Source organism: Chroicocephalus ridibundus, chromosome 12, assembly GCF_963924245.1.
Source record: "Chroicocephalus ridibundus chromosome 12, bChrRid1.1, whole genome shotgun sequence".
NCBI classification, from domain to species: Eukaryota; Metazoa; Chordata; class Aves; order Charadriiformes; family Laridae; genus Chroicocephalus; species Chroicocephalus ridibundus.
The window spans coordinates 6595985-6620655 of record NC_086295.1 but is presented as its reverse complement, the minus strand read 5'-3'; the positions used below and the strand labels follow the sequence as shown (position 1 = coordinate 6620655).

The window sequence follows — 24671 nt, the reverse complement described above, 5'->3', positions numbered from 1 at the left end:
TTTTTGTTTTTTTTTTTTTTCTTTTTCTGGGCTTCCTCTGACCTCATATTAGTAAAAAGCAGATCTCTGATTATTGCCTACTCTAGCAAATGAGGACCTGTGAAAGGACTGATAGGGAAAGGCACCATTTACCTATTTTCTAAATTTCTAACTGTCTTTGAATCACCTGCGTTACTGGTGATAGTTGCACCTTCAGGCCTAGAAAGGCAATGTTTGACATGAAGATAATGTAGAATCTGTTCTGTCCAGTGCAGCTGGGTCCAGATTACAGACTTCTTGAAATGGGTGACGATGCTGAAGCCAAAGAACAAACACGGGTCTGAACCGTAGGTGTGGACAATTGTAAGCTATCAGTGCAGTTTTAAAGTTGTGTGCATCCTGGTCATACAGCCTGAACTGGAGACCCAAGCAGAAGTACCGGAAAAATATTTTTTCAACTCTTTTTGATGGTAACTAGCTCAACATGGGGTCCCCAAGCTGGAAGCGGATACTGGTTACAGGGACTTTTCTAACCTACTCACAGAAGTAAGAAATTCTCTTGTCCGCTATTGAATTGATATATGAAATAAATCATAAAAATGCACACTTAAAGTGCAGACCATCTACGTTTACAGAACTGCAAAACCCAGAGCTCGGAAACATGAGCCATGGAAAACCATTTTAAGAAACTCCAGGAATTTGGGTGAGAAGTATGGAAATACACATATGCGGGCAGGTCAGAGAAACACATCTGTTGCCAGTGCTGCAGAAAATCATCATTAGTCCTCAGACAGGAATGACATGATTAAATATTGGGAAGCTGCAACAAAACCGATGGGAGAGAGCTCTCCTATAGCCTTGTAGGTAACCCCGAGCAACCCAAGGCGAAGGTGAGTTGTGTAAGACGATGTTGTGCCCTACGTCGTCCTTTTCCTTCCACCCCTTGCAAGCTCTCCTCCCATTCAGTGAGCGCTTGCAGAAAACGGAGCTGGAATTTGCCACTGCCCTTGGCAGAGCTGGCCCCGCGCTGCGGTTCCTGCTGGGAAGGTCACCAAGGCCCCGTTATTCTGAGGTATCTCGTAATTAAGCCACGTTTCTATTTCAAATGCCTGATGGAATTTTCTTCCATATTAGGAAGCGCAGCTCCCCCCAGAATAGCTGCGGTTATCCTCAGCAACAAATGGGTTTTCCTCTTCCATGCAAAACTTTTGGGACTACTAAACTTTTTGGGGGCTAAATTTAAAATCGCAAACTCTGATAATCTACAGTATTTTGATTCAGATCCACTGAAATATATTATTGTTTCGATAACTTACTCATTGGTTTAATGTAATTATCTTACATTTCAAAATGAGAATTTATTTCATCTGGGAGAAAAGGAGATTTTCTGGTTAGATGGCTTTTTTTTTAATATCGGATTAAGAAATCCCTCAATTAAACATTGTTTCAAAGAAACATTATTTTTCTAATTTTTTTTTTTAACAATCCTTAATCCCAAGTAGTTTCAAACCAGCAAGAGAATGCTAGCGGTAGACCAAAGACACAGCAATCAGGCTGAGTATGGGAGAAACCATTCCCATCCAGTGTCAAGTCCAGCAAACCATTATCCCACACCCAGAAATACGGACCCAGAGACCCAGGCTGTACCTGCAATGTTCGACACCCGGAAAGCTTCCTGGTTCTTTGGTGTTTTTGATCGATTCTGGCTCCTTTGCTTCCCTCCCGTGGAGCGAATGCTGCGGAGATGGACCTCGGTGGCTTTGAAGAAGGCTACCGTGAACGGCTGCTTGTTCTGTGGCCCGTGCCTTCCGATGAGACCCGCCAGTTTGGGATTGATGCTTTGCCCTTAATGACAGAAGGGACTGATAAGAGGGACAGCAGTAACTCTTCCTTTGCAGCAGACATAGTAAGGATAAGGAGGAGAGCTGCCGGCTGGCTGGGAAGGGTGATTCCTAGGCACATCCGTATGCGTCGATCCGCCAAGGGCCTGGACTTAATCGGCAAAGCTGCTTCTGACAAGAGCAGCCCAGCCCAGCTAACTTCATTTTATATCTGCGTGTAAAAGTTACATAAAATAGTCCTACATATAATTATTTTACCCTAAATCCGCTTAGCATTAACTTTTCCTGCATTCTTTAGAGGGGTTTCTTTAAGTTCACCAACCTATAATTTGAAGTGATCCTATAAAAGAAACCATAAAACTTAGCCCATAGGAACACTAAATTCCCACTGGAAGGTTATTAACTTAAAATAAAAATGCTTTGTATGAAATGCTGACAGAATTCCAGATACACTGTAGCTGAGAGAAATAAATAGTTCAGATGTTTAGAGACATTTTGGTTATTGCAGTATCTCAGCGCTGCTGTACCCGCTCACGTTGTTGCAAAACTGTTGATTCCCGTTCATGCTTCCTTCATCCTGGGCTTTTAAAATAAACGGGTTTTTGGTAAAAGATGATTAGGTGGCTTCTCTGTAGAATTAAATCGATTATTCACAAAAGATGCAAGGAGAGGGTGGCAGTGGGAAATTTAACATTTCTCCCTGTTGCCCCTGAAGGACGCCTGGGTGCTGCTGTGACATGCCGAGGTGATATCCAGGATTATTCCATTCCAAGCTCCTGAGTACTGCTGCTAAGTCAGTTATGTTAATGGCTTTCGTGATCCTTTTGCTAACAACAGAGCTGGGCCTTGTCAGCAGCAAAGCAAATACGCCAAAGGACGGCTGACGCTTTCCTAGGGAAGCAGCCCTGAGGGGCAGCTGGCCGGGGAGAGCAGGCGAGGGGCTCTGCCGTCCGCTGACAAAAATGTCCTTATCTTGCTAGTTTCTGACTGCCGTGTGAAAAGAAGCTGCTAACCTGAAGTATTTCTAGGTAATGTTCTATAACTGCTGTGTTTAAGATGAGCAAAGTAAATGCCGAGGCTCATAAATTTGCTTTATAGGATTGCTTCCATCTTAGCTCTTGCACGTGGCCGAAAGAAAAGACATGCGACAGACCCAGAAAAAAGGGGGCCGTGGTCAAAGCTCAAGGCCAAGGACGGACTGGCCCAGGCTGGAGTCCGCTCTCTACTTGTCCAAAAGTGTGCAGCTCGGTGAGTAATTCCCATGCTGCAGCACCCGGGATCTGCGGAGGGGACGGGCTGAAGGGGCGTTTCAATGGGAGCGCGGCAGCAGCGGCGCTGCCCGGCGTGGCCGGCTCCCGTGGCACGCCGTCCACGGAGGAGCCCACACATCAACAGCTCCTTCACCTTCTGCTTAAGCTCCTTCCCAGAAACTTGTCCAAACAGTTTTCATTTTTAACATTTGAGGCTGAGCCCACAAAGTGCTTAAGCAAGTAGCTAATGCTAAATATATAAGTAGTTCCACTTGTGCTCAGGCTTTGCCAGATCGAAGCCTTATTTCCTGAAAACAAGCTCAGCTGCAGGAGTTGGAGCTCACTGAACACTACTCCTACGGCTTTTCCTGCCCCTTCAAAGAAACCTTTCTGCTTCCCAAAGCAGTTTAAACTAGCAGGGACATCTATGGCTGTGGTTTGTCCGGTGCAAATTATTTTACCTCTACCACGTCTCTAGAGAGTAGGTCAGCCATGTGCAGTGAGGGGACCCAGCTTCACACGCACGGTTAACGGGTTTGTGCTGGTGCAGCAATACGTAGCATTTCACCAAGGAATTCCTCGTTTTACACCAACATGTCGTGTTCAAGCCCAGAATGGTGGCAATGTTTCCTTAGGGGGGAAAAAAGGCATGCAATGCCCTGTGTGTAAAGTAGCATACTTCTTTTTAATGAAGATGGGGAAAATCCACTTTCTACCTTTCCTGTGCATCCAGAAAGCAAGGATAAACACGAGGACACATGTGTAGTCCCCATTAGACAATGATAAACTTCTCCCAAAAGAATTAAAGCTGTGCTCTCAAAGCAGAGGGCACGGCTTTCTCTGCTTTTATGAACCTGCTTTTTTAATACTGTCAAAAATAGGATCTTTAGTATTAAACTCGGTAAACCGAAGTGGGCAGCTGCTCTTCGCGAGTGCGGGTGCCGGGCTGAGCTCGCTGAGGCTACTGAGTCACTCGAACGTTCCTTTTGCTTGCTGCTTGAGCTGATCCCCATTTTCTAAGAGCACACAGATACCCTTTGATTCCACCCTAGTCATACACGTTGATAGACTTATTTGGCAAGATCAGAAAGAAGTACAAAGATCAGTTAATTTCTGTTGTATAATTCCATGTGGACAGTACTCATGATGTCAGAATTTTTTTTTAAATAAGACTATTGCCTTCATGGTTACGGATCTCTATTTGTCATGACAGATACGAAGAAAGATTTTTTTTTTTTTTTTTTTTTCCCTAATTCACTTAAAGCTCTGGGGGTTGCCCAAGGATATAGTGTTGCGTCAAAATCCTGCTGTGTTTGCAGCATGTGATTTTCATATGAAGTCCAGGTGTAAAAGCAGCTTTCTTGTTAGCGCACACAGTTGGTCTAAATCCAAAATGCGACTTGGGGAGCAAGGAAGGACACGTCCTTGCCATTCAAAACAGAAAGAAAAACTCACATGTATGGCGGAGAATTGTGAGCGCAAAGGTGTGCTGCCAGGGGACTTGGTTACAGAAGACAAGCAGACAATCAGCTCCTGTATCTGTGTATTTACTTTTTAAACACTGCCGTTGGCTTTTCTAACTTCAATGACAGGCTGATTAAAGTATTTTGTTAATCTGTTTTGAGAAAGCAGCAAGCCACTCTGTGTATGATTTCAAGCCTTTATGGACTCGGCTAGATTTTTCAGGAGGGTAAAAAGAAACCAGATTCTGAATTTTCATTGAGTTGAACAAGGATGAGAATGCACTTATCGCTCGACCTGGGAACTCCTGTCTTTGAAAGCTCTCTGTGACAGATCTGGCTGTGTGCTTTTAAGGGTCCGCTCCTGATTGCTCCAGCAGAGCAGACAGTTACTGTGTGTGTGCGCCATGTTCCAGCATTTCCTTGGATGCAGGATCCTGAAAAGTCTCCACTGAAATCTGTAACATATTCATAAATTAGCTGCCTTCCTCCTTAACGCTGAAAAACGGGATTGACTTTTGCTGTAAAATCTCTGGGTGAGGATGGGGGAGGACAGAGTGATAAGAAGCCTTTATCGGTAGAAGAGTGTGAGCGTGATACTGCAGGATCTGCAGTGTTTAGAGAGATGAAGCCTACTTCCAGCTTTTCTGGGGACTCTGGGCTGGGTCTTGATGTTTTTTCTATGCGTGAACCACAACTGAACGATTGTGCTGTGGTTGTGGACACAACTCCTGTATTTCCAAGTATTTCCTTTAGGAGGCAAACTGGAAACTAAAAACAAGGACAAGTGCTCGAAAACGGGTTAAGCTTGTCCTGGCTGTTAACTCGCCTCACTGTTTTAGCTTTACGAGTTTAGATTAACTTGTAAATCAGGTTGAATTTGAATCTTTATACAGAGCTGGCAAAAGTCATCTGTCATTGGGGTGGGGACTAGGAACTTCCACGGTGAAGCTCCTGCTTTGTATCTGTGTTTGGGTTTCTGCGTTCGCTGATCGTTCAGAAAGGGCAGGTTAAGACAAACCCTGTGCACCTCTCTGTCTGCAGGTGTCTCACGAGTAAAATCTCCCTTTCCTGTAAATGACTCCCCGCAGGTTGCCTGTTTCAAAACTGCTTTGCACAGCCTTTATGCAAAATACTACTTACTGGAAACATTCAGTGTGTTGCATAAAAACCAATAGCAAGTTGATCTTGTAGATGCATATGAGAATGAAAGTACGTCCTTAGAGAACTATCTCCAGAGTATTTGTAATGGGCTTGGGCTGGGTTTTACTTGAGTTTTCCTGTGGGGCAGCCAGGCAGTTCTAGATGGCCCCAGGTCCTGGGAACCCCCTAGAAGATCCAGGATACTTTGGTTTCCCTGCACAAGTCTCCAAGTGAACATCACAAATTTTAACTTTAAGAGAAAGCAGCATGACTTTTTAGTTAAGACCTGGTTAGGAAAATTCCCTGCCTGATTCTAAACACACCCTTTCTGGAGATGTTTCAGAGCCAGGTCTTCCCACCCATTCCCAAACCTCACAGGTTTGTACCATAAGCACACTACAGACCTTGGAGTCCGGACCAGCATAACTTTACTGGTCATTTCTGCTGCCACAAAGGAAATTAAAATGGTTCCTAGCTGTTTTCTGAATTTGAAAGGTCTTTTGTACCACTTAACACCAGCATTCTACATCACTCAGTTGCATCTTTTCACACATAGCAAAGTTTCTTCCTTTCTCCTTGACTGGACTGCGCTACCTGCTGATCAGCCAGCAGCATATACGTACCTTTACGGGGATGTGTACAGGGCTACTACTGAAATGACTGCAGACAGGTTACCAATCTTTGAGTACATCCTTAACCTGAAATACGTTTATGGATTATTTTTTTTTATTACTATTATTTGCACCTTAAGCAAATTTGGGAAAAAACATGCTTAAGAAATCCTATTCAAAGGAAAGAGTACTGAAAGTTGAAGGCTTCTCCTGGGTGGGAAGTGTATACCCAAAAGGGACTCGCTGCTTGCTGTTGGTGCCTGACACTCACCGTCAATGCCTTCCACGGAGAGCTGCAGGCCAAGATTGTGTTGGGGATTCACCACCCAGTGATTACTGGTTGCGGTAATGTCAAACACCAGCCACCCTTCTTCTGCCGCCCAGATTGTTCGAGAGTCGAGCAGGAACAAATCTGAATCCCTGAAAAAAAGAAGCGTAATTCCCAGTTACCCAGACTTTCCACTGGAGTCCACAGATGTTCACAGACATGTTTGAACACACTTGGTCAGCCTGTCAGCAAAAGGCAGGTTATGCCGGAGCTGGGCTGGCGCGCTTTCCCCTCTAATCACCTTCAGATGAAGCGCTTTTCTTCTCTCTAAAAAAGGGAGGATGGGTTGAAGCAGAGTTGAGGTGGTTTTGGGTTACTTTGCTGTGTTACAGTTAACCTTAGAGCTGCTGATGCAACTCCAGAAAAAACGCTCGCCAGGCACAGATTTGCAAAATTATTGTTTGCATATGCAAACTTGGTAATTGGGCAGACAATGCTGCTCATTACCCTTTCCATACATAATTTCCTGACTTTTATGCATAATGGTAGCATTGGTGCAAGTCAGCTGGGACACTGGTATGCCTTTATTAACATATGTAATGGTTTTTTAAACTTGTTCGGTCTGAGGTTGCAGGTAACTGATCGAGGCAATAACCTTCTGCACGCTCACAGGTCTACATTACTTTGGGTGGCAATTTTCTTTCAATTCGTTGCTTGAATTTTTTAAAGGCCGCTGCTGGGTTATTCTGGTTGAAGAACTAATACCAGAAAGTGAGAAAGATCAGAAATTGAGAGGATTTCATGCATTTGAAAAGGGTGAAATCACTCTGGATTTACGAAACATTTCCTGGCAAATTTCTGTAAAATGAAAATTTGAGGAAACTCAGTTCTGTAAAGGAAGGAATCTTCTCTTATCAGAAATTAAGAAAGAGATAAAAAACTTGGATGAAAATAGTGGAAAAAATTGGATAGTGTTGCAGTTCCTCTATAAAAAAACATCTTTACAAGAAGAACAAAGAAACACGGTGGAAGTGTCTAGACAAGTCCCACAAGAGCTGGTTTTGTACTTAACAGTGCACAAACATGATAACTTGTTTAAGTGTAATTATATCCTTTTGAATGAAGAAATATCCTTGGAAAACCCTTTAATTATGTCCTCAAAGCTTAAAGACAACCTTATTAATTTTGTCACTATTGATTTGTCAGTGCAAATATATATATATATATTTAACTTAGTTTACACAGTGCCTCTTGTTTGCACAAAATATCAAGTGATCAAAAATGAATCTGAGAAGTGCCGTCAGCATAGAGGCTTTTGTCTCGTAGCTTTTAGTGATTCTTCTCCTTGTGAGATACCAGGAAATTAGAGGCTTTTCTCCTACACAGCTGACTCAAAACAGAAATGGAGTTTTATTGAGTTGTTTTTACTATCTAGCTTTCCTTTCAACCTTTGTGGGCCAGGGCGTATGAGCGATGATGGCTTTTCTCTGCGAGCTATCGGATGTCACTGCCTCTGGCTCGGTGCTGGCTTCCATGAAATTAAACTTCAGAAATTATTTCCTGCGGAGCACGTGAGCGCGTCACCCGGCGTGCGTAAGAGGAGGATTCTGTCTTCTGGATGCCGCACCGCCGAGGATGTAGATACAGCCGGCGCTGCTGAGGGTGCAATTAGTGCTGCGTGTGGCAGCCTGAGGGAAAGCTGTGGCTTTCTGTGTCAGCTCAATTCAGAAGCAAGAGGCAAGGTCTGACGCTCGCAGGGGACGTTTTGCAGGCGTGGGATTGTAACAATTGTAATTCCTCCCTTTGCCAAGCATTTTCCTACTATGGAGGAAGGCACAGGAGAGGGAGTTTTCCTTTCTTTTAAACAAAGTTTTGGTTTGTGGAAGAAGCCCTCCATCAGTATTAAACTTGCCAATGCTTTCTTGCTAACGCACAGGGGATCCAATGGAGAGTATTTCGGCAGATGTTTGGGCAGCCCAAGCGGGTGGCTCAGGAAGGGGCCATGGGGCAGCGATGGAGAGCCCCAAGCCAGGCGTTGGGAGCTGCTCTCCGGAGCTCCGTCGGCTCTGCTGGGCGCATCTAGGGCAAGTGAAAATAAACAGTGCGAATAACCCCCTCCCTCCCCTACTCATGTAGACATGAGTTCCAGCAATGTCAGATGCTTGAACCCTAACCGGGGGACAAATTTCCTGGGGTTTCATCCCCACCCAGAAGCAATGGCCCTGTTCCCACTGTGCATGACGCAGCTGCATGGACACCTCCCGCCCTTCCCTGTTTACAACACACTGAACAAAACGCATCCCAGAGGAGCTGGGGACGAGGGAGTAGTACGGATTGGCCCGTTCCAATGGCTGAGTCCAAGTTTCCACAAGTAAAGGGTTTTTATATTCACATACTGCATCATTTAAGCATGGCCCCTGACTGGAACTCATGATTCACACAAGGTTTAGTTAATAGCGACTTGGCTTGCTTGGGTTCTCTCCCTTGTAGTTTGCAGGTTGAAGATAATAGCAATAATGATGATAACTTTTTTTTGTTTTTAGCTACTGCTCAACTGCAGTATTATTACTCAGAAAAACCAGCCTTTAAGCTTCCCATGCTGACATGATGCAATCAGGGTAACCAGACAACATGAGGCATCAAGTACCAGGGTGAGTCAGTCTGGGAGATTGTATAATGCGTTTGTTTTCCTGTAGTTACAGCAATGTGCAAACAATAGGCCTGGAGGGGAAGCCCAAAGTGAGAGATCAAAGGGACCCACTAAAGGGAAATGTCCTTCCCACACACGCTCGGAACATTTGGACCCAAAAAGGCCCCATGTCAGATGCTCTGGAGAAGTTCAAGCACTCCTGGATTAGCACTTTCCACTCTGGCCCACCAGCAGCAGCCAGGGATGGGATGCAAAACCTGAGTGGTGTTGCAAGCAGAGGTTCCCGAGGTTGCCTGTTCCGATGAAAAGAAACCTCTTGTTCTTTTAAAAGGAACAACTCCCTTTAAGTCAAATGCTCTGCTCTCCAAAGGCTTATGGCAAACGGCATTAAATCACTAGCTAATAGACAGCAAGCCCTTTAGACATCATTGTTGGACACGACATAATAAACATGGCAAAGGAATGTTATTCTGTTAGACTTAAACAAAATTTGCTCTAGGGCTCCTCTCTAATGAGTTGTCATATGAGATAGTGCTAGTTAAGTCTAACTAATGTGGCTGGTTTGGGGTTTAGGTTTGAGATAAAGATCTAAGCACAAAGGGAAAAGGTTTCTAGTGCACATCTCGCCCTGTGGTACCTTATCTACCAACTGTACGCATATTTAGAGCGTTCTTGGAGCAATGTGAATAATGGCTCTGCAACCAGGAGGCAGAAAAGCACTTTGGTTCCTTGGCCCTGCATTCAGTCCCTTCATTTGAGAACTTCAGAGCATGTGATAAACTGTACTGAACCTCCTACGAGACCAAGAGATAGGAAAAGGCACATGATCCTCATTTTACAGAAAATTAAGCTGGGACATGGAAATGTTAATGTCTAGATTAGAGTTACATAAATGATGAAGTCTGGATCCAGACCACAAGTATGTTTTGTTGAGACCACATCAAAATGGCTCGGCGTTCAAAGTACTTGCATCAGCGGGAGTGTCAAAGCTTTTAGCAATGATAAAACTCAGGGCTTTCAGCTCAATTTTCTCAAGCATTGGGCTGTCGATGGAGCCTAAGATGAGGACAGGAGGTTGGCACTTGTCTGCCGATCGCTTTGGTAGTGGCTGGTGCTGGATGCCAGAAAGGAGAGGCACCTCCTGTTGGAAACGCTCCCAAAAATTTGTCTACAGGTCATATAACTGCTGTGTGGTCTATGAAATTTCCTTAGTAAACTTGGTGTTTTCTGGAATCAAGGATGAATAACGAGTATTGCAAAGTGAGGGTGGCCGGGCAGGATGCACGTGAGATGGTGTCTGGAAAGCAGCTGGAGTTATGGAGGTGGAAGGGCTGAAGCTGCCAAAGGGCTGTGGAGGGCTGGTGGCATGAGTGGGGTGAGAAAAGGAATCACAGGTCATTAGTGGAAGAGAAAGGGACTGAAAGGAGAAATAAAGGGAGACAAAATACAGAAAAGGCAAGAAAGAGCATCCTGAAAGGAAACAGTGAGGAAGAGAACTGCCACTTTGCAACACGGTAATTCTAAGATAAGAAAAAGGATTAATAACCACGAAGGTTATTAATCCAAATTAATTAATCCAAAAAGGATTAATAACTTCGTGGAAACAGTATGTATGGGCTCTTTGCCTTTTGCTGGGGTATTTTTTCAGCCTCTAGGATGCACTTTGGTTTGTAGCCATAAGTGTTAGCAGCATATCCAAAAATCAGAAGTGCAGCATCTCTCCTAATCACCTCCCTTGATGAGTTGGGGCATGAAGAAGAACGTGGACTAGAGAGACCCAGCTGGCAATTCAGCAACAGCAAGAGAGAACATGCGACGAAACTCTGCAATTGTATACAATACTGCTATGTAAGGTCCATACTGCTCCAGGGTAGCCCTCTCACCAAACAGCACCTGCTTTTGTGTCCGTTTTCTTCACGCGCTTTCCCCATGGCCCTCGTCAGCTCTGTTATTTCAAGCTGCTGGTTGACAAGTGGTAGTAAATGCTAATGACCACTTCCAAATGGGATACAAATACATGGCAAGGGGGTTGGAACTAGATGATCTTTAAGGTCCCTTCCAACCTAAACCACTCCATGAAATACGTGTCAACCTTCCTGCTTCAGTTTTAAAGTGGGAAACACTGGAGGCACAGATATGTTAAATGTCTTATTGACTCGGCATGTAACCCCCAGCCACTAAGCCAGGAGCATAATCCTATCCTCTGGACTGGTATTCTAACCCTGGAGGGGCTGTTTGGGTACAGGCATGGTGCAAGTTTACTAACGGGCAGCCCAGGGACAGAGCTGGCATGGGAGAATAGGGGCAATTCCTGTCCAGGTTTGGGGAGGTGGAGGGAGGAGAAGGCAGAAAGGGCATCCTGGGAGGGTGAGAGGAGATCGGGGGTTAGAAGACATCTGTTTGGATTAAAAATTGCAGTATCCAGATTCCAGTTTGCTTGGTGTCATTGCTTAAAGTCGGCTGCAGCTGTCCAAAGACAAGCTTAGGAAAATATTTTTCAGACTTTCCTACTTTGAGAGGGCCCCAGGATCTCCCTGGGCCTCTCCCTGGCACGTTTGCAACACCCTCTGTACACAGACCTGATGCAGCCCTCCTCCCACACCTTCCCTTCCCCGCACGCCCGCGATCCCTGCTTGTCCTTCCTTCTCCCTCCCCACTGATAAAAACCCTCCCCATGCTCCCGGGAAAGAGCCGCCGGCCAAACGCAGCCCAGGGTCTCCTCCAGGTGAGGGGATGATGGCCACAGCAGGAATACAGTTGGCCGGAGGTGGTTTCCAAGGACTGGTCTGAAAACTGGCTGTGCTGGTAGTGAAACAGATCTGTGTAAATTTTGTTGAATCTTAGGAGAAATTAAATTCACTTTAAAATTTCAGCAAATTCTTAATTCTGCTTTGCGTGTCTCTAGTAGTCTTATTCCCTTTCCTGTGTGGTGTTTGAGAAGAGTAAGAGATTTCAAAGACTGATTAAAAGCGGCAATGGGAGTTTGTTACAGAGGGATGCAACGTGTTTCCTAAATATGAAGCCTCTTGTAAAAGCAGTGCTGAGAGAAATGAGGTTATAGACATATCTCTGACACTTTAAATACAGCTCTTTCTGTTCAGCGTTGTATCCCTGGTCGTTAGTGCATCGCTTAGCTGAGCAAGAGCCCACTGGGGTATGCAAAATGCCTCCTGCAGCTCCCCAAGGGCCTGGGAAGAGTTGTGCCTTGCTAAGTGGGTTCAGGATTTGTCAGAGGTTTTGCAGGCTGCAGTGGCTTTTAGGAACAGTCTGAACGCGATAACTAGATGCAGCTCTGTTCTTGGAGAGCCACAGGGCTTCCATGCTAAAGTTCCCTTGCTACTGTGTCCACGAGCATATCGGGATGAGTAGAGTTATCAACTGATTTGCAGATAAGTCACAAAAAAAATAATATCAAAGCTATTGTCAGTACCTTTCTAGATGCTGTTAGTACTCACAGGTACCGTCGTGGTGCTGGGGCACAATGTTAAAACAAACGATACCCTTCCTTGGGGCACCATCCCTGGAACCATCGCACTGGTACTTTAAAAAGCTCCAAAAAGAAGGCACATCTGCTTGCGGGTTGGGTGGGCCCGAGCCTTTCTTAGTTACTAGAATTACATGTTTCAACCCACAACATGGAAACAGACTCCAGTGAATGGGAAAAAGGGGTCTGGAGAGGGGCTCAGGTTTGATCTGGGTGGAGAAGTGGCAGAATCTGAAGCACAAACTAAAGCGTTCCAGCTGCAAGTCAAACCCAGGAATGCATCTTGCAAGATCTTATTTTTCTGTAGGGCTCGTAACATGAGCATTCAAATCGTTCACTGCCTTTGAAGCCTGTGAAATCCGTAATGGCCACAAAGTGAACATGTAGCAACTACATTTCAATTACCAAAGGCTGGTCAAGTACCTGGCTTTATTCTCTCCAGTAACAAAACTCCCATCGACTTCAAAGGGCTTGGGATTTACTCCACAGTGCAAGCGCTGGGTCCAATGAAATCGGAGATGGAACTGTGGGACGAGGTATTTTAGCTGCTGAAGGTGCAGACAGACGGGCAGGACCGAGCTCTGATGTTGAGGGAAGCTATACAGCCTACAGTTTTTCCTGCAGCTTTACACTAATAACTAGAGGATGATGTCCCAGCTGATAATCTGCCCCGGAACTGCATGGGCGCTTGTTGAAAACACACGAGTTCCTGTCAGCTGCAGTAGGAGTTAGGTACCCAACCTGCTTAGCCACTGCTAGAAATCCCACTGAGTACTTGCATGTCCCTTCGGCACTTAAGTCCTTTTGCAATTCTTGCTTTGGCCATTGCTTACAACAGCAGCGGAGAGCCTGAGGGTAACGGATATTTCTTTTGGAAAGCAGTTCACAAACTATTTCATTATTCCCCTGTAAAAGTATCAAAGTTCATTTTTCTCAGGCTTGTATCCGTAAGCTTTACATGTTCCCTGCGCGGATGCCTGAGATAAATAAACCTTCAACACCTTGTAGCCAGCCCGGTGATGTGCGCTGCCTCCCGCTGGAATCGGCTTTGCTTTCCCACAGCACCCAGGAGGGAGGAGACGAGGCTTGAGCAGCACCCGGCTCCCTGCTGGCAACCTTTAGCTCCAGCTAGCAGGGTTCGCGACCACAAACAGGGACCTGATGTCCTGCTGCTCCGCACCCTTCTCAAGCCAGTCGCTGGCTTTATAAAACTCTTTCCCAGGCTTTTGGGTGAGGGAACGATGAAGACCAAACAGAAGTTGGACATGAGTCACTGGACTTTAAGTTATGCACACAAAAGCTTTGAGACATGTTATATTAGTCAAAACATCAACTGTTTTCACAGTGTTTACGATATTAGGAACATTTTTGTTCATGAATGTACTTGTTTGCTTAAAGTGAATAACTGATGCTTTGTGCCTAAAGAATGCTGTACATGCCTTTTTGTAAAGGAGATGTTGCCAGTTTGAGAAGCTTACCTTGCAATGAATTCATAGATTTGGAAAAGAATATTTGATCATTTAGTCTGGTTTCCTATGAACACCTGTAATAATATCTTCAGTTTGACAGAGATACAGTTCCTGTTAGTCAAAGTCCAGGGTGGCATTCCCTCCGCTACAAAGGACGGAGCTGGGCTCTCGTGTTGATTGCCAGGGTTGTTGGGCGCCTGTCTGCCCACGACCGAGCAGGGGGATGGAGAAGAGCTTCCACCCTGTGTTCAAATGTCGGTACTATTGAGGGGCAGGATTTCAGAAATAGTCTGCTGTGGGTGCAGCTGTTTGTCTGGAAAGACCTGTGCCTGTATCTTTCACCGACAACAAGTTGCAGACAAGAGATGTTGCTGCTTAGATACCTGCCGACCTGTCTGAACTCGTAACGCAAGGCGTTAATTGTTGAACTGCCTGTAGTTACGGTTTATTTGAACTGAGGGCACACCATCACACCCTCCACACTGGAGGCTCATCTGAGGTTTAACTGAAAATCAAGCCTTCAGCATATCCAATGGTCTCTTCACCCTCAAAGGAAAAAAGCTCCAGCCAGCCTCAGCTTGGGCTTTTCAGCTGATCCTGTGCTGGTTTTGTGTCCCTAGAAGGTGTCCCGATAGCTGCTGCGCGTTGCTGTTACGAAGGAGAGACGATGCTGCAGCTGCCTCTGGGGAGCCCGGCGCTGAGCTCCCGTGCCTCGGGGCGCTTGAACAGGAGGTGCCGGGAGAAAACCTCCCGAAAGGCAATTCCAGCCTTTCTCCTGGGAGATCCCACTGCTCTTGGATCATTGTAAGAGCACAGGGAGAGGGAAAGCCATTTGGGTTTTTGTTGGCCATTGTACCTGCCGTGCTCTAGGAAGAGGAATCTACAGAGCCAAACGCGAGCAAAGGTTCTCTTGCCTGCGTGGGGGGGAGGCTTTGGCTTTGTTTTGCTCTTGTTGCTAACAACGTCAGATGGGTCTGACTTTCCAGCTTGCTCAGGATGAGACAAACAGCCAAAGAAGCATCAAAGTGAATGGGTGTTTTTTGATCAACACTGGAGAGAGTTTGTTTTCTTTCTCCACTTGCCCAATGACACACTGACTTGGATGACTGGCCTGTGACAGAGCCGCTTGGAAAATGTCAGTGGAAAAATGCAGAAAAAGAGCAAATATTTTGACAAATGTTAGGGACAATATTTTTACCTTTGGTCAATCCAAACCAACGTGAATATTTTTTCAGGACAAACTGTTCAAAACTCATCACTGCCTGTGCCAAAACGTATGCGAAGGGTGAATATGCACCAACACTCATTGAAAAAAGCGTTCCTGTGGTGAATATGATGCAGTAAAATTGCATCTAATCTTGTAGCTGGAACATCTGTATAATTAGGAAGATTCCTCACCTCTTCCAGCCTGTGGTTCGTGTATATGCCTGCCCTTTGCATACATTTTTTTCCTTTAGGAATAAGAATTTGTGAAGAAGACAGTTTGCAGAAATACTTGCTGCTCCACACACAACCAGCCCCAGTGGGTACCTTGCAGCCCTTTCTAAATATAATTTTAACAAACCTGTGGATGTATCATCTTAAAATTGAGGTAATAAATGTCATCCTAACTCTGTCAGTAAGATTGCCAGTGAGTACCTACCTCGCTCCTCAGGATCTGAGGAGAACTTCCCTGGCACTGATGAGGAAGGACATTTACTCCAAGAACAGGTTTCTGGTAATTCCCTGATGCCCTGGAACACTCGTTACAGCCTCTTCACCTGCCAACACATCTCTTGTTTCTGCTCTACCCAAGAGTGAAAAGTCATCCCTGCAGGCTTGTACCTAAGTAACCTACTCGAGAAATACGGCAAAGGGAAGTTCTAACCCTGGAGCAGCCTAAGATGGAAATAACTGAAATGCTTATGGTAAACAGGACATCTAATGGGTCCTGTGCACATCTGTGGCTCGTTGCCTTCTCCTTTAAGAAAGCCTGGTTAAAATGTATAGTTTGAATTATCATTGTTCGATAAAAATAGCTTAATATTAGCATAGTCCCCAAACCCTGCAAATAATTGTGTCATTAAAAATGCCAAGAGAACCATGACTTTTTAAGCCATAAAATTAGAATTTCACATGTGGAAGAAAACGCACCAGTGGTTAAATACTTTTACCATACAGCAAAACTGGTAGAAACTCTCACCATTTAAAAACGTTGATAAAGGTTTCCTGTTATATTTCAATTTATTTCTGCATTTTTATTAGCTCTTATAAAAATATAAAGCCAGAGTCCCGATTACACTTTTTTTTTTACCCTTTTGGACTTTCCGGTCTTTAAATCCCTAGTGTTTCTCTTTTCATAAACCTAAATTAGGGCTGTATTATTATTACCCCATATTTAGTAGTCCTAAAGAGTAACTTCTAACTAGCATGTGACTGTAAATACTTTTTATGTAAATAAATGCAGTCTCACATTTGGTAGGATTTGTATGTAAAAGAAATGTGTGCAAATGAAACTAAGTGCCTTTGATAAATGGTTTGGGATTGCTGATTAATTGGAACTAAAAACAGATGAGAAAATTGAACATATGTTCTTATTCAAGTTCCCTGGAGGATTTGTCAGGGAGCTTGGCATACATTAATAATTGCTTGGAATGGATTTAATAGCTCATCTTGTAGTTTTGCACACACAAAACAATCAGTCAATATAAAAAGCATGGTGTCATCTGTCTTTGTTAATTAGGGATCTCGAACGCCTTTGGTAATACAGGCTAGTAATTAAGGAACAATTAGAAAGGAAGCATTGGGATGTGGTTTTGCCACCTCAGGATCCATAAGCAGCAGGAGGAAGAGCGTAGGTCTTCCAGAAATCTTGAAATACTCTGAGTTTATGATCTTTTCCTGCACTAGCACGTGGCCAGGCTTGTTGGCTCCTCAGCTACCGAGCGCTCCCAGAGACACGAGCGACAGCGCTGGGGATGCTCCTGGGGACACGCCAGGGGCTGACGGGGCACCTTCTCCCCTTGCCCTCGGTGGCTAACCGCACGTGGCAGCTACGTGCCCACTGCATCTGCATTGACTGGGATTTCACTGCCTAAACCCAGCCCTTCAGACACTTCTGCTGATGGCACTGATATTTCTAAAAGAATAGGACACAACTCTCTGAAGGAACGCACTGTGCTTGCGCTTCCATCAGGATTTCCCTGTGGGTCACTCACCTTCCCGGGTGCTCCTGGAGTACCTGGTAGACACTAATCTGGAACGTTTCATTATCGAAGCGTTCGCGGATGTAATCCTTATATATCCTGAACTCAGCAGCCGTCACCGCTTCCCCCTCTGGGATTCTGGAGAGGTCAAACCTGAACTCTCGGTAGTGGCAGCGCTGATGGTGAAACTCTCTGTCATGCTCCACTGAAACAGAAAAACAGCCCATTAGCCACCTGCTTTGTTCCCGCTCCCCTCGCCATCAAACACGCTTGCGAGTTGCCACAACAGAGAAGGGCAGGAATATCTGATTGCAGCATCTCGCGCTGTTGTTCGGTTCATTAAAGCACGTAGGAAATGCATGACTCTATCTGGGCTATTATAAGCATATAGTGTTTATCAGACTCCCTTTGAAACAGTTTTACAGCTGGCTGGTACAGGGTGTGGGTGACCGTTGTGTTTTAATGATTTTTGGCAGCTTCGTGCTTGACAAGTGACTCTGGACATTTGCCACTGATAATGACCAAGCTGCTGCGGGAAGGAGCTGAAAGAAACAGATGGGGCTTTTCAGGAGTGCTGGTTCTTGGTCCGAGTCTGCTTCTGAAAATCACACGCGCGCCCGCATGCCCGCACACACATATATACACAAATTCCAGTCCTTGAGGCTTTTCATGCTGGCAACCCGCGTTCGGTGCCAGCTGAATTCACCACAGACCCAGAGCCCTGCTTTGAAGGGCCGAAGATTTAATTTTAAAGTATCTTTAGCGATCAGGGCTCTGAGGCAAACGTGCAAAGCAAGGGCCTTCTTCCACCGCCCAGCCATGACCATGAAGTAACAAGAAGCGCCAGCGTCCTCCCAAGACAGCGTTAGGACAGTGCGTTATCCCACCCAGGGACAGCTCTGCTGTCATTCTGAGGGACAGCTGATGGCCTGGCGTAGCGCTGCTTGTGGGTACTGAAGCCGAGGGTCAGTGCTGTGAGAAAGATTTCGAGACTGTCCTCCAACAAGGGGGAGGCGAAGTGTCAGCGCCCCATCCCAGCACATGAAGTGAAGCACCCTTCTTGGAACAAATTCCAATTTAAATAGACAAGTCGGACAAAGGAAAACGGGGAAACGGAGGTATAAGGGATGAACTGACTCGCCAGAGGTCACACCCCAGGACATTTTAAGAGCTGAGGTTTGAACCAGGGACTTCCCGTATGTCCCAGTCCCGTCGTCTGTCCACTTGACCTCCCTGCAGCTCCCCTGCACAATTCAAGTAGTTAGCTCTGAGATTTTCTTGGCAAAGAATGTGTGTCTTTCTACAGGCCTGATTCTCTTCTGGCAGCAGTAAATCCATTGTGTAAATCCATTGACTTAAATGGAATTACTCCCAAAAAAGAGGAGTTTCAAGCCTGAGTCTGGAAAGTGCTATTTAAATTTACAGCGCTGCACGGTACAAATGTACATGAGCACTGGCGAGGGCCTCCCCTGCGGCGGGGACGGAGCGTGGGGAGGCTCCGGGAAGCGGGCTGTGTCCAAGCGCTCACACGGAGCAGGTTCAGCGCTGCTTTGCTGGCCCAGATTCAGCGGCTGGCCACGGGCTCTTCCTCCTCTCGCGCTCTGCTTCTGCGAGGAGTCCAGGGCTCGCAGTTTGCCACTGTGTGATTGCTGTTCAGGGAACCACTTCCGAGCTCTTACTAATAGCGGGGATTCACCTTAGAGGAGCTTTTTAGGTATGAAATGCCTCAACTTTCCAAGATGAAGGCGGCCAAGTTCAGCAAATGGTTTTTATAGGTGGAGCAGTCTTTGCGTGCACTGAATGAGCAGAGCTGCACCTCTAGCTGTAACATCTCGTACAGCCTCCAGAAGATCATTCGGCCCCTCATACACTCAAATGAGGGAATATTGGGAATGTTCACCAGTGTTTGTAAAACAGCTGGCAGGCTAAAACCGTCCTCTAAGGGCTAGCAACACTATTAAATGCGCCTCAATCCCTTTCCTCCAAAGTATTCTCAGCAGAATAAGATATGAAGAGTATGATTTCAGTCTCAAAGGAATTTGTCTGTGCCTAAATTATAGAGGGGAGGAAAAAATATTTTAATATGGAATAGCTCCTTTAACCACAACTATAGAAGAATGAATATAATGTTGTGTGGTTTTAGTTATGTTACTGATAACATCACCAGCGGGGTGTATTACAGAGAGGTCTAGCAGTAGGATGTACCAATATGATTTGCTTCCAAAGACACGGGAATGCCGAATTTTCAAAGGAAGGTGGGTGCACCTTTTCAGTGTACGTATGTGATGACAACTACATCAGCCAACACCGGTCTTTAGCTGCACTTCATACACAAAGTCTGACAACAAACACATGAAGATGAAACTTTTTCGGGTGCTGGTAGAGTTCACAGTGATTCCCACTGCAGAGCCCTAGAAAAAATGTGTCATATTAGTATGAAAAATTAACGGCCAGGGTCATAAAATAAAGAGCCCGAAAGTTCGAACTTTCCCATGCTTTGCAGATGTTTGGATATAGGGGTTTGGGCTGAGCCATCTTTAGTGTTAAAGCAAACATTCCTGTGGCTATAGTCATTAAGATCATGAAAATATGTGGATATGTAACTGAAGAAAGAATCCCAAGAAACCCTTCAACCCAGTGTTTATTGTTTTTCCCCTTTTTCTTTGCACTCTGGACCTATCTGCTGACCCAGAAGTAACAAATCCTTTCAGAACTAATTTATGAGAAACACTGACCCTGAATCAACATCTGTTAGATGACTGCAGTAAATCTTATTACATAATTAAACACCAAAATCTATGTTAAAATAACATTAAGGGTCTGACTTGAACTCATAAAAGCTAGACTCTTCATAATGAAGGCTGAAATCCTATCCTTAATTCATGCTGCTGTGCGTTGTTATTTGTGAACACATGGTACAGTATATATGATCGTGCACTGTTTGTAGACCCCGGCGCTACCTTCAGCGCAACAGCACGAGGTAAGCAGGGGAGCGCTCAAGAAGTCCGAGTCTCCTGGGTTTGATGGGTGTTAGACCTTTAACAATACTGCAACTGGGTCGTTTCCAATTAATTACCCCAGGAGTTTGAACAGTGGGGGGGGTGGGGAGTGGGGGTGTTTTTAAACATCAAACGGGAGGGGGAGAGGAGGGGTATTTTAAGTGTTCACTGAAACAGTCAAGAGAATTGATTGCTACAGCTCTCTGACTACAACTGTAGTTTCTCCGTTACATCGGTAAAATCCGTGATCCCTATTGACACAACACACCATAATGAGAACCTTTTGGTCATTCTTGAGGGACGTAATCTCAGCTGTTTGTCAGCCATTATGTGTTAAGTGCTCCCTTAAAAGTCATCGGGCAATATGAACATTTGCTGGGGATACTTAATAGCTCTCCTGCCCAAAGAACTTGAACTCATGTTCGTCCCATAGTTCTTACAAACCGCTACAACCCAAAGGCTTTTGGTGAATGGTTTTAGCCCAGTTCCTGATTTTCAAACATTGGAAATTCCAGCTCAGAAACTGTCACAATTCAAATGCCTTGGCAAGGCAGCTGCTTGGAGAGGAAGCCAAAGCTCTGGATGTGCAATCAAAGGTTGTAAAATATAAAAAGGAAGAACACCCTTGAAAAATAATTCTGCTATGAAACAGGCTGTGTGCTTTAGCTGTGGGAAAACAGTGGATTTCCTCTCCTAAAGAAAGAATCCAAAGTCACTCACAGGTGACGCACATGTGAATGCGCGCCTCTCCTCATTTCTAGAAGTGGTATGGCATTTTGGAGGCACAATCACTGTAGACAAATTATGACCTAATTTAAAACGTGGTTCAAAATCTGCTGGTGCAAAATAACTCTTGGCGTGGTGAGTAGTGTGGCAGCTAATTGTAGCTACGTAGGTGGGGATCACCAGACACTCCCTTTTGCGTAGTCCTTTGGGAAAGAAAAGGTCGACAGATGGGACTTGAAAGCTGTAGCATGGAGGCAGACCACAGATTCAGGAAAAAATGCATAAAAGTGTGCAGGACAATTACGGACAATTGAGGTGATCCAACCAAAACAAGCACGCATCTTAGGTTAGTGGTTATCAGTAAATTTGCCACACCTTTGTTGCAAATATGCGAGTAAGCTCAGCATCTTTGAAAGTCTGGCCTTGACTATCTGTCTACAATCTGAATGCTGCACAGACTGCAGTCGTCTATCTGATAGAGATAGGGCTCTGATCTCTCTGAAGTCTTTTACCTTTCCAAACCGACTCTGTTGTGGCGTTGTGGTGATGCAAGAGGCGGCAGGACAGCATAGTTGTGCAACAACGGGGACGGTTAAAAGAAAACATGATGGATACATGTGCTCAGATGTGAAGTAGCCAGGTATCAGATCCAAAAATATGGGAAAACTGGAGATAAAATGCCAACAAATCCCTGGGGCTTGTTTGGACGTATCCTACAGCATACTCCTTTCAGATACAAAACTTAAAAACGTTAAGATGCAGGGATGAAAAAGTGTAGTCACACCTAGAACTTGTCGCAAAACGGTTGAAACCAGTACCAGAAACGTAATGTTGGCCAGAAAGTCTTGCGATCCCGGTTTAACACCCCAGGGTACCCAAACTTCCAAAGCAAATCGTCATACATCGGCATAAAGCTGGGAAACTTGAACTGATCCCACCTTTGGTCATTTTCACAACAAAATATGTTGAGGCTCGAAATAAGAGCCCTGACTATTTTCAGCGACTTTGTAAATCACTACCGGTAAGTGCAAAGCCAACCTGAGCCAATTCTGTAAACACTGCCTGGACTGCTGATTTTGTACTACGGCTTGACGGTAGGCAAGGCACGATACGTGACAGCAAAGACTGCGTTGAGATGTGGCTGGAAGTACTCATTACTTCTCTCTGCGCACACCAAAGAAACCGTACGTTTCGGCCTGAGGACCGAGCGCAGCAGCACAATGTCAATCACCAACTCCGTGTGTCAAGCAAAGAACCAGTGAATCACAGCAATAATTTTCCAAGAATGACCGTGTTAAAAAATAATTATTACAGAAGCGCTAAAGAGCTAATCCAAACCCCAGGGAAGTCAATAGAAATACTTCCACTAATTTCCGTGGATTTTGTGGGAGGCCTTACTTTTGCCAATCTACCTACCTAAGTACTTTTTTGCTCTTATTTTCTGAAGATGTAAAAAATCTCTTTTTCACAAGCAAAGTAAACAATAGATGAACAGATTCTGTGCTCAGGCTGCCAAACTGGGAAAGCTTCAGTAATTCCGTACCTCCTCCTCCCTGGCACGTTTGGGTGATGCACTCGGAGTATACTTTGATTATTTAAACAAGTAAAAACTTAAATTTTCCTGTTAACACTTTCACCTGATAATATGTTAATTGTTTTTATAAGGCACTTTAAGAGTAGTTGTCTCATTCATTGGAGTGCTCAGAACAATTAGAGCGCTACTTGTTTCTCATTTACAATGAAGAAAGCACCAAAAGGAATGTGCAGTAGGGTGTCTGTAACTTCTTTACTCCCAAAAAAGGCCAGAAGGGATTTGTAAAGGACTTTAATCTCAAATAGATTAAAGGTCCTGAATTCCTGAGACTGAAAGATAAGTCAAAGGAAAATAGATTCCAAAAGACAACACCCCCCTCGCCTCAGCCTCTCGGCCGGGCGGGAGACTCGGCTGCAGAGCCGTCAGCAGTTCCCGGCAAAACCCCTCAGAGATTTGGATGCCAAAAAAAATCTGCCGCACTCGGGCATCAAGGTCTAACAGGTTTTCAGAGTCTACCTGGGCCTGCTTGGCCCCAGGGACTGAAGAAGTCATGTAGGTGAGTTCAGTGGGCAGGAAGGTCTTGATCTGCTTTGCCTCCGACAGCTGCAGACAATGAGCGCTATTTCTTCAGAGATGGCGGAGGGCCGGCTGGCGGGTCCAGTGAGCCTGAGCATTTTCGCCTTTGTGTTTTTGCAAAAGGGTAAACTATGCTTTGAGTTACACCACTTTCACCCAGCAGCACAAAATCTTGTTTGAATTTTCCTAGAGAAATTACCTGTAATTCCCTCCATCACCACCCCTAGAGATCCAAGCCAAAACTTCAGAAACTCTCTTGCACCTTTTCACTCTAGAGCATGAAATTTCTAGAAACCGGCTGCCCTGGGACCACCAGCTCCCCCTGGGGTCCACGAGCATTTTTTGCCTACGTACATCACTGCTTTCAAAGGGAAGGTCCACTCCTATCTACTGCGTCACCCTGCTGCCTCCCTTGGGAAATGGATTCAGCTGGAATATACTTTTCCCTTGCCCAGATAAGTTCTCAGGTGGATCCCATCCTCAGCCGGCTCCCGGCGGTGCTCCAAGAGTAGCGGTGGCAGGAGGAGGACCAGGGACCTCCCAGCCTGGCGGGAGGGTGGCCAGGGCCCCCCCTTGGACTCCGGGCTTGCAGCGGTTGTGAAACTGCGCTGTAAATTTTCAGGATGCCAAATTTGAGACCTCTTGATGGGATTCTAATTAACAGGCATTAAATGTTCCCTCTATAAATTCCACTTCTTTGTCTCTAAATTGGTGGATAAAACCATGTCACTTATGAAATATAGGCCTTTTCTCCTTATGTTAGTGAGGTTCAAGAAGGAGGAAACCAATTACAGGGGAAGGATCCAGCGGTCTCCGCAGCTGACAGAGCCTACTGGGCTCAGCGGGATTCCCGATTGAGCAAGAAGTGCAAGGTCAGTCCTTACATTTTTCTGAGGAAAAGGGGGAGTATAATAAAGATTGCAATAATGTCATGCCAGGCCACGGTCTGCTAAGGCGCATGTTTCCCTCCTCATTGTGCTTGACAGCAAGAGTTACAGGGGCAGCGGCAGTAAATTTATAATGGCAAGAATCTGGGAATGTGAAGTTCTGTGATTGGTTTTCATTTGCTTCATCCTCTCGGCTACAAGATTTACACGCTGACATTAGGCAGCTGAAGCAGGAGTTAAAGAAATACTTGAAGAAATAGTTAAATAATATAAATGGGGAGTCCTGTAAATGGAGTAGAGCAAATGTCCTGGTTTGTGTGATGGGATTTTTTTTTTTTTTTGAGTGATAAAAACAGCATTTGGAGGCCTTTTTTACATTGGATAGTTGTGGCTCTCCAACTCTTCTAAAAGCTACTGCAGGTTTTTGGAGAAACCTAAGGAAAAACAAATGCACCCTTGATTTTGGTCGGCGAGATAAGCTTACTAGAAAAATAGTCTGTAGTTTTCCTATAACTCATTAATGCGTCCCACGGCCAGGGACTGCCGCCATCCTGCCACTTCTGAAAACACGGTCTGTCCTTCGGACACAGGCCGAGGACCCGCAGGCAT

The 24671-nt window shown here is 45.2% G+C and overlaps 1 protein-coding gene across 1 annotated transcript in view; it reads right to left on the bottom strand.

Moving 5' to 3' along the window:
* Positions 1 to 24671, bottom strand: part of BMP7 (bone morphogenetic protein 7) — a 47740-nt gene that overhangs the window by 5156 nt on the left and 17913 nt on the right. The window contains exons 2-4 of the mRNA XM_063350367.1: positions 17353 to 17545; positions 6556 to 6704; positions 1627 to 1824 (exon numbers count right to left, since the gene is read on the bottom strand). Of these exons, the coding sequence (XP_063206437.1) occupies positions 1627 to 1824; positions 6556 to 6704; positions 17353 to 17545 (540 nt within the window). The remainder of the gene's footprint in view (positions 1 to 1626; positions 1825 to 6555; positions 6705 to 17352; positions 17546 to 24671) is intronic.